The sequence below is a fragment of the Accipiter gentilis genome, chromosome 8 (assembly GCF_929443795.1).
Source record: "Accipiter gentilis chromosome 8, bAccGen1.1, whole genome shotgun sequence".
Classification (NCBI taxonomy): domain Eukaryota; kingdom Metazoa; phylum Chordata; class Aves; order Accipitriformes; family Accipitridae; genus Astur; species Astur gentilis.
The window spans coordinates 42,883,629-42,897,315 of record NC_064887.1 but is presented as its reverse complement, the minus strand read 5'-3'; the positions used below and the strand labels follow the sequence as shown (position 1 = coordinate 42,897,315).

Below are 13,687 nucleotides of genomic sequence, written 5' to 3'. Positions count from 1 at the left end.
GGGCGTCGGGAAGCGTTGACGTTGCATGTCGCATCCCAAGGCGCCGGGGCAGATTCCCGCTCTCCCACCGAAACCGTTGGGGTTTCTTCATTATTGGCGCCGAGGGGACACAAATCGCAGCCACCCCGGGGGGCTCCGACGTTGGAGCAGAACAACCCCGGGCGTGCGACGCGGCTAAGGCCCGTTTTGTAAAGACCTGGGTTGGTTTTTCTCTTTGGTTATCTAGCTGTATGAGTGTATGTGATATCATAAAGCTAGAGAACCGAATGTAAAAACCCGCTCGCTATTCTCCGGGAGAAGAGCCCTGCCCTCCCGGCAGGAGAGGGGCTCGGCGGCCGCCGGCCTCCCCGAGGCACTGGCCCCGGTGCCTTTGCAAGGGGGAGAGCGGCTGGAAGCCAAACGCGGCTGTGGAGTGGAAATTTCAGTGGGGTTTTGTCTTTAATCATTTTTATTGAGGCCCAGAGCTAGCGCCTGAGCCGGGGTGATTATTTTGATTCCAACCCGGGGTTCCTCAGGCTACCTACAAAAACCAGCACCTTCATTTTATTAATTTTTTTATTTTTTTTTTTCCACTGTGGTTTTAATTTCCACGTCGACAATTAAGCTCGCTTGCGCCGGGTGTGCCGGAGATAAATGAAACGGGGCCAGCTCAGAAATAACCCCCAGAGAAACCCTGTTTATAACGAAGTAGAAGGAAAGTTGCTTAAATATATTACCGCATGCAAATTGCAATTTAGCGCAAACCTGTTTCCGAGGCCGATTTATCTACTGGGGAAGAGAAATAAATCATCATTGCTCGTCGGTTATTCTGCGTCTGCAGAGAGATTGCAGCTTTGTTCTTCGGAGAGGGGGATTTGGGAGCTCCGCTCCAAGGGTGCTCCGGTCTCAGCCTCCCCCTCCCCGATCCATCCCGGACCCCCGCCCCTGTGCTCCTCCTTCGCTGCCCGTGGGTCGGGGTGTCGCATGCAGCCAGCTCCCACCTTCCCACCCGTTTCCTTCGTCCCCTCTCGGTCCCCGCGGCACTCGGGGCGACTCGCCGGTGCGAGGGATGCGGGGCTGAGCCCGGGCTGCCCGGGGGCTGCGGGGGCCGTGCGGGAGGAGGAGGGCTGGAGCCGGCCCCGATGGCTGATGCTGGAAGAGGGGAGAAGCTGTAAGCGGTGACCCCGGAGGCTGAGCGGTCCCCAGTTATTCCTGGGAAGCTCAGGGAAGGGGGGAGCGGTGTATTCCGGCATGCATTTCGGGGTGCGGCTTGAAGTGGGCGGTGAGGAAGGCCCCTCCGTGGCCGCAGAGTCCGGCTCTGTGCTCTCGGACATTTGGCAGCGGTCAGCGGGGAGGCTCTGCAGATGGACCCAAGCACCCATGTGCTTAAACCACCGCAGGATCAGGCCCTGACCACCCGCCGCTCTCCCACGGGAGGCAGGCGCGGTGCGAGGGGCACAGCAGCCCGAGCAGGACAGTGGCACCGCGACATGTCTGCTTCCCCCCCTCACTGCTCAGGGCTTTGGTGCATCAGTTCCCTGGCTGGGCTGGTGCTGAGAAACGAGAAGGGAGAAGAGCGTGAGCTCCAAATATTAAAAGCTCGACGCCCCGATCCCTCTCCCCATCAGCCTCTCCCTGCCCTGCACATCCCGGCTTCTAGGTGGGCTCGCGCCTCCTCTTTCACCTGATGTTGTTGGAGTCTGCAGCAGAGGAGGAATTTGGGGTGCGGGAGGCAGGGGTGCACCCGCGTGCCTCTCAACAGCTCTTGCTTTGTTCAGGCAGGAGAGGGGCAGAGTCCTCGTCCCGGATCTCTGTGATCCCTGGCACTGATCCTGCACCCCCAGCCTGCTCAGACACCCTGAGCTCGCCCAATTTTGGCCTTTTTCTGGGCAGGGAAGACGTGGACCCTATATATAGCGTGGGATAAAGCTGGTATGGCCCCCATACACCCCAAAATATGGCGTGGGATAAAGAGGAGATAGTCCCTTGTACACCCTGTGCCCCGTAGAGCTGCTCTCCCTGCGGCTTGGGGACAGGGACAGAATGGAAGCGTGGGCGCTTTAGCCATGGCAGTGCCGAGCCGGGTCGAGAGCTCTTCCCGCAGCACAATGCGGGGCCGCTGCGGTGTCCGGAGGCACCGGCTTGTCTCCTTGGTGGAGACACAGGTCCCTGGGGGAAATGTGCCCCGTCCGATGGCCAATGCCACCCTGCACTGTCCTCGCAGGGCCGGATGGATGGGGCACGGCACCGGGAGGAAGGAAAACCTTCCCCGGCTCCTCGCTTATTTGCCCTGAGCTCCTTCAAGGGACGGTAGGCTTCTGTCGGAGCTGGTTTTCCGTACCAGACCCGCTTACATCCCTTCGACCGCCTCATTTTCTCCAAGATCTGGACCGGTCGTGAATCCCATAGCTTTGTGGGGAGGTTTGGAGAGGGTTCGGGCAACGGCTGCCTGCACCGACCTGCCCGCGTTTCCGTAACGTCGGCAGAGAAAGCCGCTGGCTGGCGGGAGAAGGGTTCCAGCAACAGCGAGGCCGCGTGGGGACAGCCGGGAGGATGCAAAGCGGCGGCCGTGCAGCAGCGGGAGGGATGCACGGTGCACAGCGCGGGGAGCTGATGCTCGCGCATCAATCCTGCCTTCGCCGCTCGTGGTCCCAAGCTGAAGCGTACCCCAAAACACAACACCAGGTACCCCGCCATCCCGGCCGGGAGCAGAGGGGCAGCCGGCGCAGGCTCTGCCGCGCTCAGGAAACCTTCTCCTCCCTCCTGACTACTTGTAAACCATTCAGCAAGAATTTCTTAAAATAGGTTCCACTTTAAGGACTTATCTGCTGAATACCATTAATTTTCTGGGGTTCGTTAAAAGCAAACTTGGTATCATAGCAACTGAATCTATTCCAGGGAAGCAGCCAATTGCACCGCGCGGTGTGTGCAACCGAAGGCGAGAGAAAGGAGCCTTTCAGGTTTATTCTCAGGCTTGTGCCTTTGCAAGTGAAGTTTTAATTTTCAATGTTTTATTCCTTGCAGAATATTTTATAATTTCTCCCGGTGAATCTGCAGGGAGAGGAAAATCACCGCGCTGGCAAATATTTGCAAAATCGCCTTCGTTTTGTGCCGTCCGCGTGCGGGCAGAGGTGGTGGCAGAGGGATGCGGTGGGTGCTCGGGCCGGATCCAGCGATTCGGCCTCGTGTTTGGGACAGCGGGGCTCGTCCCTCCGGGGTTCACACCGCCAGGCCCTGTGCCACCCTCGGGAGCAATGCTGAGCGTGGGCATCTCTGGCCGCCCTAGATGGATCAGGGACCGCCCAGCGGGATTGGGGGCTGCTGGTAAAGAGGACGCTAATCCCCGTCTCATTTCCCCGTCCTCGCGAAAGAAATAGTCATTATTTTCCTTTTAATCCCATCTCTCTCCTCTTTTCCATTAGGCCCTAAGCTGCAATCTTGTTCCCGGGGGATGTTACGCTGAGGATAATCCCAGGCGCTGCCGGGGCGCTCGGCCCAGCTACTTTGGGGCAGGGAGGTGGTTTGCAGCCCTGGGCTGCTGCCGGCGGCTCCGGGCTGAGCCCGGTTGTCCCTGGGGTTCTCCGGTCCCGGTTCCCGGCACGGGGAGAGAAGCCGGGCTGAGCATCCCAGTGCTGGCACAGCAGAGCGAGTCAGGGGCAATGGGGCGCTCCCCAAAACCCTGGCCCGGCTGTGGAAATGGGAATAGAGACCTCGTGGCCGGCTCGGCTATTGGGATGCTGGGATGGTGCTGCTGCCCCATGTCGGCTGTGTCGGCTCAGGTGGTCAGGATCCGGCCTCGGCCTTGGCGGTGGGACGGAAGGAGACCTTTGTGCTGTGGCTGGTGCAAGAGATGGAGGGATCTGGGGGGATGCCGGGATTTGGGATGCCGAGGGCAGCCGGGCAGCAGGTGCACCTCTGCCCCATGGCCACCAAGCTCCAAGCTCATGGCACTTTGCCAGCCGGAGCCCTAAAAATAATGCCGCCCAAGATCGTGTCCCGCCACAATGGTCAACTGTTTTAATCAGAGATGGGTGGTGGGAGCCGCGTTTGCAGCCGTCCCGGCCACCGGCATCATGCGCGTATGTGCCCAAAAGTCGCGGCTCCCGGCCTCGGCCGTTAAACCCAAACTGCCTCGTCCCGGGGTGAGGGGGTGCCCGTGCCATTCCCCCGTCCCCAGCGCTGCTCCTTTCTCCCACCGCAAGCCGATGATTTTCCAACTTGATAGCAGGAAGGGAAAAAAAAAGTCATTTATGATAAAAAGTATCACTTAAATAGACAGAAAGGGTAAAAGCCCCAGACAAAAACATATCCCCGAGCAGGAGAAAATGAAAAACACTGATGTGTTTAACTTTAGGCCATTTAAAAATAACTATTGAACAGGCAACAGTAAATAACAATTCCTTCCCATCAGGTACGTGTCACTGCGGCAGCGAAGCTCCCGTTTATTTACCCAAAGCTGGTGGAGGATGGCCCGGCCAGCTCTTTAGCTGCTAATTTTTATAGATGTCAGGCTGAAGTCTCCGACCTGGATAAATCAGGTGCCGGCGGTGAAGGGAGCAGTGCGAGAGCGCTCGGCTCTCCTTCGGTGCCAGAGGGGTGCGGTGCTCCCAGTCAGGAGTGCGCATGGGACCCCCACCCACGGCACCCAGCCTGGGGGGGGCGAGATGAGACCCCACGTGTGGGACTGGGTGCCCAGGACATCAGGGTCTGTTCCCAGCCCACCGGCCCCACGCGATGTACTGAAGCCTTGCTTTCTCTTTTTTTTTTTTTTATGGAGAAATTATTATTTATAGTTTAATATCTTCATGTTTCTATGGAAACTCCATGGCTGAGCTTGGTGGAAGAAGTCAAAACCAGCCGGGGAAATGGCAATATTTGAAAGTGAGCGGAGCAGGGGTGCGGGGACCGGGTAGGGGGTAGACACGGGATTCGGAGGGGGACCCGCCGCGTGTCGGTGATGCTCAGTGTGCCAACGATGTGGCCTTGGTGGCTGTGCTTTGTCACTCCTGCCAAAGCCAAACCCTTCGCCCGGGCTCCTCAGCAAGTGGTTTATCAGGATGCTCCAACCCAGCGGCGTTTGCCGAAGCCTTTCCCCTTCCCCGTGCCAGGAATCCTCCCGGCACGGGGAAGACCCCTTGGGGATTGACTGTGCTTGGTCGGGCGAGGTTTGGCCGAACCCCCTCGCCGCGGGCACGCATGGGCATCTCCCACCCAGGGAAAGCGCTACAGCCCCGAATGTAGGTCACGCACGTATGTGTATCATCATATACATATGTTGACTTCAAAGAGCTCGGGCTCATCCTTGCCGATAACAAACCCGCGTGTGGCTGTTAAACAGATTTGCATTTATAAACGGCGAACGCGGGGCACGTGTGTTATGTACCAGGGGGGTCGGGGGGGACCCCCCTGCCTAGCACCGGTGCTGGCGCTCATGCGGAAAGAGCACGGTGGCGGCGGAGACCTTCTCCCCGTAATAGCCGGTGACAGGGACTTGCTAGTGGCGATGTCCCTGCGTCGGGCGCGGAGCAAGGACGGAAGGTGTGCGACGTCCCCGCTTTTGTCAGAAAGTATCTATCAGAGCAGCGGGGAAAGGTCAGCGGGAAAAGCACGTGGGGAGGCACAAGCTGGCCCCAAGGATGCTGTCCTGTCCGTTTGTCCGTCCTACTACGAACGCCAGCCAGTGATGTCCGCCCCCCCCCCCCCCCCCCGCGCTCCAAGGATAGCAGGAGATTAGCTTAAAAAATCCCAGCCGCTTCAAAAAATATTAACTGTGGGTTTCGCCGCCTTTGCCTTCTGGTTTTCGAGCCTTTGGGGATGGTGTTTTCATGCCTTCCTCCGCCGCCACCAGAAATGTATTTATTTATTTTTAATGAAAAGCACGATCCCGGTGCTATTCTGGGGCTGGGCCCTGACAAACAAGGGAAGATGCTGGGGCTGGTGCGGGGGGGGCTGTGCCTGTGCCACTGCCGCCGGCTTCGAGGACCGACCCCCCCCTCCCTGCCACAGTGGCTGCGTGACGAGCAGGACCCCCGGCTCTGCCATCCCTGTAGCTCCCTGGGAAGCTGAGCCCAGACTTTCTCTGCCCTAATTCCCTGGGAAACCAGGCGAGGGCTGATCCTTGCGCGGCTTTTTATTGTTTTCTATAAATCTTGGATTTCCGTGGAGCTTGGAGAGGATTTTTGGGCAACCCACGGGCTCGATGTTAGGGGAAGTCAAGGCAGGATGCGCCCGAACTGCCCCATCCCCGGGCAATCCCATCCCTTTGCGTGTCAGGCAGGGATTTAATGCAGAATATTTGCTCCCAGAGCGTCAAATGTTGGTTGTGACACCCGGGCACGGCTGGGGCCACAGAGGAGCTCAGGGTGGTGCCGGGATGTTTGGGGGTCCCTGTCGGTCCCCCCGGCTGGGTTGTGGACAGGGGTACGGCCACCGGCCACGTGTCCCCTCTGCTCGCCGAGCCTCTGGGTTCGCAAATCAGGGCCGGGCGCTGGTACCTTTTGGCTCATTTCTTGTATCAAAATTGAAGCATCCGGATAAAAGAGAGAGACGGGAAGGGTCCGGGCTGGGGACATTAACACCGGCTCGGCCGCCTGGGCCATAGAAAACCCCCTCGGCTCCACATTTCTCCCCCCCCCCCCGCCGCCAGCCACCCCTTTCACAGCGAGCTTTGGGGATGAAACCCCCGCGCCAGCTGCAATGCATAAACCTAAGACGGGCACACGTGTGCTCCCACACACTCCCCCGGGCTTGCACACGCGTGTGCACGCGCAGCCGAGCCGGAGTTGGGGCCGGCTGCTCCGGGAGACGGGGTGCGAGTGGCATTTCAATGCAATCCAGGCGGGAACAATGAGGTGTGTTTTTAAGGGACTGTGAAAGGGGGGTTTTTGCTGAAGGACTGAAAAGGCGGCGGGGGGAGGAGGGAGCCGGGCAGCCCCTCCATTAGCTCAGTGCAGCAGCGAGAACAGCTGTGAAAAGAGCCCAGGCCTTTTTCCCACGCCCAGAGGAGCGGAGCGAGGGAAGGAGCCCTCCCAGCGAGGTCAGATCCCATCACTAATATATACACAGGCTGTGCCCTCATTCACGTCACCCCGGCGCAGGTTTGTTTAAGGCACACACACACTGACACTAATTTCTCCTCGCCCTCGCTCCCCCAGCCGGCCCCATTATGGTCCCCGCTGCATTAAACCCTCCCCGTGCCCCGGCGACGGCTGGCGGCATCGAGGGGGTTGGTTTTGGTTTTTTGTTGGTTTTTTTTTTTTTAATTCCTCTTCCCCCCACCCCCCCTCTCCCAACACCTGACCGGCAAGGTCAAGACGAGCTGCCCGCGCCGTGGCGGCGGCGATCGGCTCTGTCCGGCAGCTGCTGTGCCGGGGCCGGCTCGCAGGAATGTGCCGCGACGGCCGGGTCCCGCAGATGGGACCTGGCGGGGGTTTGACACCCGGGACTCAGCTGGTGGAGGCGGATGGGGGCTGCGGAGCTTGGGGGCGAGGGAAGGATGAAATTACCCCCCCCCCCCCCCCCCCGCCATCCTGGCTCTGTGCAGTCATGGGAGCGTGGCTGATTGATGCCGGTGGAGGTCTGGCCTCGTGGCTGCTTGTCGGGAAGATGAAGTTGTGGGTCTTTGCTGGGGCCAAGTTAAAGGGTTGGTCCAAATCCCCTCCAGCCAGCAATTTCCAGAGCCTGACCGGGGAGTGATCCTGGCAGCTCCGGTGCCGCCGGTGGGGTCGTATCAGTCCCGGCACGGTGCCACGGCAGCCACCGGTCCAGGGCATGGGCGATGGAAGGAGCGAGCCCTCCTGCCCGTCCCGGTGCTGGCCGGACTCTGCTGTCCCGCAGGGCAGCGAGCCTGGGTCCGGGCAGCTCTGGCCCTGCCCCGGCCGTCACCGTCCCCGTCCTGTGCACCCCAGCACCGGGGGGATGCTGGGGGACATTGCATGGGGCTGCTGGGGGGTGCAGGATGCGTGCGTGGGGGGCTGCTCTGCAGCCCTCGCAGGGGGATGTGCAGGGGGTGAGGGGGATGCTCCCCTCCTGGTCTTCCCACGCCAGGATCCGGCCACAGCAATTCCCCATCCCTCCTCGCCCTGCGGTGCTGCCGGCCTGGCCAGGCATCTGCCGTGAGACGGGCAGCAAATAAATCAGGTCTTGTTTATTCTCGTGCCTGGGCTTGGTGTGTGAGTTCATTTTAAAACGTTCTGCCTTAAATTACAGCCTAATAAATCAATACCCACTTAGCGATGCAAGCGAGCGGGAGCAGTTTGCGCAAAGAATTAAAGTTGCCTCCGCCGCTCTTGGGCTTCACGAGGGGAGAGGGAGCGAGTCCCGGCAGGACCCTGTCCTGCGACACGTGTGTCCGTGGTTTCGCTTGGCTGGAACACTGATGCACATGGCTGGGCATGGCTAGGACATGCATGTGCATGGCCAGAACACACGTGGGCATGGCTGTGCTTGGCAGGCACACATGTTAGGGCAGGCGTGTGCTGTCAGCTGCCCCGTGCAGGGGCTTGGGGCAGCCTCAGAGCTAATCCCAGCCCCCCTCCTCTGAGACTGGGGTCTCTCTGCACATTTCCCCCCTAAAAAGGTGACAATACGGTTCCCCCGTCCAGCTCCCACCCACCTCTCCCCACTCGGGCCGCTTCGTTACGGCCCTGCTAATGGTTTTCGCTGAGCATCCTCCTCCCTTTTACCCCTCCGCTCACACCTTTCACTTGTCTAATCCCCTTGTATTTGTCTGGGCCGCCTTCCAGGGCCACCCACCTCTTTATAGGGCCACTGCTAAGTAAACGCTGCCTTTGCTCTGCTAAACGGGGACTCCTCCTCGGCGCAGTCGGGGTTAGCGGGACCGGACCTTTCATGTGCCGCTCGCCTTTCTCGGGAGCTGCCCTTTGCCTCCTGCCACAGCACCCTCCATCCTCCTCCTCCTCCTTCTCAGGGATTCGGGGCACAACCGGGCTCTCACTGCCCAGCATCGGGGCATCGGCAGCCCTGGGTGTCATCGCTGCCCGCTCCCACCAGAGCTGCCCTTGGCGATGCCCAAGGACCCTCGTTCCCGTCCCCGTCCCCCCCCCCCGGGCTTGTGTCGAGGCTGGTTTTATCCCTCCCCCTGCTCGTCTCCCTTGCCAAGCCCTGACACTTGATGGCAGCCCATTCAAAATGCATGGGCTCCCCTTTCCAAGCGCCCCAGTCCTTTTGAACTAAAAGGATTTTCTCAGAGGCTAAGTTCAAATGTATGGCCGTTATTTATTTATCACCCCGCTATGTATTATTCATTTATTTAAAAATGTATGGCAGCTGGGAGCCCCGTGTTTAATCACCCCACGGATGGCGAGGGCCAGGTGGAGCCGGCCCCTTGCTCCGCCGGTAACCTGGCGCGGTGGCTGCCGCCAGCCCGCCGGCCTCACGCCTGATTTACCATGAACCCAGCCAAAACTAACCCCAAGCCCACGCCAGCCAGAGCAGGGCGGCCGTGCCGGCTGGGCACGGGGCCGGAGCCGGTGTTTCAGGGGGATGCCAAGGACCTGCTGCGCCCCGACGCCGCGTGTCCCTGGATGTAGGTCCACGGGGTTGTCTGTCATTCCCCCCACCCCCAGCATGGCTTTTTGGGGTTGGGGACGAGGACGTGCCCTGCTTGCCGCCTGGCTGGCCCCTCTCCGGTGGCCCCAGCTGGCAGATCGCTGCCTGTCCCCAACACAAGGACAAAGTGGCCGACGTGCTGCTGCTGTGCAGGGAGGCTGGAAGGGGCTGGCATTGGGCTGTCAAAAAGAAGAAAAAAGGCAGAAAAAGGAGAAAACTGGCTGTGCTTTGCTTTCCCCGGCATCACGGGGAGGAGGGGAGGCATCCAGCCCTCCTGGCATCTCCTTGTCCCTGCAGGGGTGAAGGACCGAGTCCCCTCACCGGAGGAGCACGAAGGGTTAAGGATGCTTCCCTTCCCCTCTAAAGTCCCCAGGTCCCTCCGTGAGCCCCCACCACCCTCTTCCTCACTGGGACACTCACTAATTGAGACAGCTTCAGCCCCTGCCTCCCTCCTCTCCCCCTGGGGCTGAGCTGCCTCTTCCCAGGGGGAGCACATTGTCTGCTCCAGCCGGGTTGATGTAATCCCTAAGCCCGAACAATACTTCCCCACCCCGCTCCTGCTGAAAGGGTATTAGTTGCCCAATGAGATAATTACTCCACAGGCCACCCTAATCATCCTGTCGGCCCAGCCGCTTTCCTCGGCGGGCGAAGAACCACCCGTCTCAGCCCCACAGCACCCGGGATGCGGGTTCGGGGTCCCCTGGGGTGATGCTCACCCTGTGTGGGCACCCAAACCCCAAACCCCGGCAGCAAAATATACTCAGAAAGGGGGATGTGCTGCCGAGATGCCACCTCCAGCCCCGTGGCTGTTGTCACCTCAAAATGCCACCCACGCGTGGGGTGCAGGGTGAGAGTCCCAGGGTGCTGAGCCTGCGCTGGCAGCACCGCTGCCACCATACTGATGAAGCACGGGTGGGATGAACCCGCTCCCGGTGCGATGGGGTTTGGGTTTTCCTGAAGTCACGTCCCTGCCTTGGCTCCCTTGGGAAGGGTCTGGGCTGGCAGATGTCCCCTGAGCACCCGGCAGCAGGCACAGACCCATCAGTACATCGAGAACCCAATTACCAGGATAAAATTTTGGGAAACAGTATTCTACATTTTTCATTAAATACCTGCGTTCGCACAGACCTGATTTCAAAAACCAGAATTTCAGCAATTAAAAAACCTGCCCCAACCTATAGGACAAATGTGACCGGTCTCCCGAATTGCTTTAATAGGAAATAATCCCAGTTTTCAGCCCTGCTTTGCGCAGGGTTTGCTGCCGGAGGGGCCCTGCGCTTGCTCCCGCAGAGCGTGCAGGGCTGCGTGGCGCATGCGTGGCGTTAGCGTGTACCCGCGGGCACACGCGTGTACCCACACATGCAGAGCTGGCTGCTCGGCTGGGCTGAAATCCGGCAGTTTTTTCCCGGCCGGATGGTGCCAGGGCTGGCTTTCCCCTCCCAGAGCAGCTAGGACATGGCTGTCAGCCGCAGAGCTCCCCCATCCTTTAATTGTCCGATGTGCTGGAATTGGGAATGCTGCAGGAGAAGGGACCTGTTCAGGGCTGCCGAAATTAAAGCCTAGTTCTTATTAATCCTGCTCTTTGCGGCTCTGGCTATGCTGAAGTCGGGGATTATCCCGTCCGCCTTCCCGCACACCGGTACTGCAAGAGCGAGGCGGCCGGAGAATTAATCTCCTGTAGGTTTTGCTGATCCCATCCCCAGGAACGGTGGCCGGGGGGCACCTGGAGGGGCTGGGGGGGGGCCGGGGCCAGGCAGGGGGACAAGGACCCTCTGCCACCACGGATCTGTGTTGGGCTCGAGGAGGGGAGCTGGCATTCGGTGGGATGCTCGCCGGGATACTCACAAGGATGCTCGCTGGGACCGGGGATGGGGTTTGAGTGACAGATCCGGCAGCGCCGCGGTCACCGGGCTGTACCTCCCCGAGTTCCCAGCAAGGACTTTTTTTCCAACCCCCCCCCAGCACCGTTGGGAATATCGCCGGTGTCGCGGGGGCCGTGCAAGGCCAATGCTGCGGTGAGGGACGCTGCCCCGCTCTAGCCACCCGCTCCTCCCCATCCCTTTTCTTGGCCGATCTCTTCTGACAGACAAACACCGGTTCTTTCTCCGCCACAAAGTCCTTGTCCAGCCAAGCACACAAAGCGGATCCATTATCCGATGGGGGACAGAAAGGAGGGGCCGAAGGGGGGGGGGCGGCCGCCGCACAATGCGCCCAAGTGGCGCGTGGGGCCGCCCCTATTGTGTCTGGGCAGGAAGGGCCGGGACCCACGGCGCGGCCCCCTCAATGGCAGCATTGTGTCTGAGCCCCCCGTCCCCTTGGGCATCCCCTCGGGGTTGTCCCCCCGCCAGCTCCCGCCGTCAGCCCACCCTTTCTCCGGTCTTTTTGGGGGTCCTCTCTTCCCGTCGGACAGCCTCGGGAGCGCTGAGGGGGTGTTGGAGGGGGCTGAGTTTTTGGGAGCAAAGCAAATGGGGTGATGGGTGCGGTGCCCCCCCATCCCACGCCCCCTGGGCAGGGTTGTGCGGGGTGAATGTGGGTGCTGGGGTGAGCGAGAGCTGAAGTCCTCACCTCCACGCCCTGTGGTTTTGGGTGATAAAAAGGCTGATCTGGGGCAGACCAAGGCATCCCCACCCTGGCAGCGGGTGCTGGGGGTCGGGGGACATGACCAAGGGCACATCTGGAGGGGGTTTGCTCCCATCATCCGACACAGACAAGTCCCCCTCCCCACCGGCTCCCGGCAAGGTTTGGCTCTTCTTCCTGCCAATGCCATCCCGTCTGCAAACCGGGATGCGGGATGCAGTCCAGGATACAACCCGTGGGGTGACGGAGCCGTTCGACCCCCTCTCTACATCCCGATGGAGAGGTCAAACACAAACCCGTCCCTAAGTGGGGACCCCTGCGGGTACCCAGAGCGGGGTTTCTACATAGAGGTGGGTGCGGAGACCTCAAGGCCTCTCGCCAGGCTCCAGCGATGCCAGTCAAAACTTTTGCAATCCCCTAAAGCATCGTCTCGGCCACGTGCGCCTGCCCAGCGCGGTGGCTGGGCTGGTTAAGATGGCTCAGCGGTGACCAGAGTGAGATCGGTGTGGGTTTTGGAGGTGACAACGTTGCTCTTTTTTTTTTTTTTTTTTTTTTTTTTCAGAGGAGAAACCCCCACGTTGCTTTGATCACCGCGGTCCGGCAGCATCCCTCACTGGCGATGGGAATGGGGCGAAGCGGCCACAGCAAAAGGGAGCACCCAAACCAGCGTGGGCAGAGCCCCAGGAAGACCACCCACCCCACAGCACCCTCGCCCTGGACATCAAAGGATGGAGAAGCCCTGTGGGGTACCGTGGACTGGACTTTCCTGCCCGTGGAAGCCGCCAGGCTGGGAGGAGGCTGCTCCTGGCACGGGTTTGCAGCGGCAAAGTTGTACGTGGCTATCGGGGACGGGCTGGTTTGGTCGCATCCCTCCACGGCAAGCGCAGTGCCTGCAGAGCTAAGCGAGGGAAGTTTAGCTTTGCTCCCCCAAGGATGCTCGAGAGCCCTTCGCCTCTCCTGGATGGGGTAAGTTTGGGCTTTTCTTGCTTTCCTCTCCCTTCCTGCAAGCTCAGGCAGCTGGCACTGGGTTTTTCCCTGCAAAACCTGCCCCCGAGCTCTCTCCAGCCGGGGATTTGGGGGGACCAGGGAGCGGCGCCGTGGAAGGGGGCACCCACGATGGCTCTGCGCGTGGCTGGGCTGCTCCTCGCCGTCGGGGCCGGGCAGGCAACTGCAGTTGTCAGGCTGCAAGGTGCCACGCTGACTTTTTTGCCTTGTTGTCTCAGGGGCAAAAAAACCCCAGCTTTTGTCCCCATTTTATTTATATTCCTCTTTGAAAAGGGTTAGATTTCCCCCTCAAAGCTAGTGGAAGACTGGGCTATTGATAACAGCTTTTGGTTGTCAAATAATTGACTTTTTCCCCCCATCTCCTTTTTAATGCACATCTAAAATTCGTTCCTCTATGACTCAAACACATCCTTTTCTATGACTAAACAGCAGAAGGCGGAATCGTCCCCCCCCTCACCTCTTGCTTTGCCCCCAGCTGGGAGCGCAGCCTCCCCCACCATCCACAGATCCTCCTGCTCTGCTCCATCCAGCCCCCCCATTTTCCCTGCTTGTAGAC

The 13,687-nt window shown here is 60.1% G+C and overlaps 2 protein-coding genes across 2 annotated transcripts in view; both read left to right on the top strand.

The window, feature by feature from the left end:
- The window catches only part of SUGP2 (SURP and G-patch domain containing 2), an 86,879-nt gene that overhangs the window by 10,248 nt on the left and 62,944 nt on the right, over nt 1–13,687 (top strand).
- Nucleotides 1–13,687, top strand: part of LOC126041954 (uncharacterized) — a 36,726-nt gene that overhangs the window by 10,054 nt on the left and 12,985 nt on the right. The window contains exon 5 of the mRNA XM_049808389.1: nt 12,689–13,092. Coding sequence (XP_049664346.1) covers nt 12,689–13,092 — 404 coding nt within the window. The remainder of the gene's footprint in view (nt 1–12,688; nt 13,093–13,687) is intronic.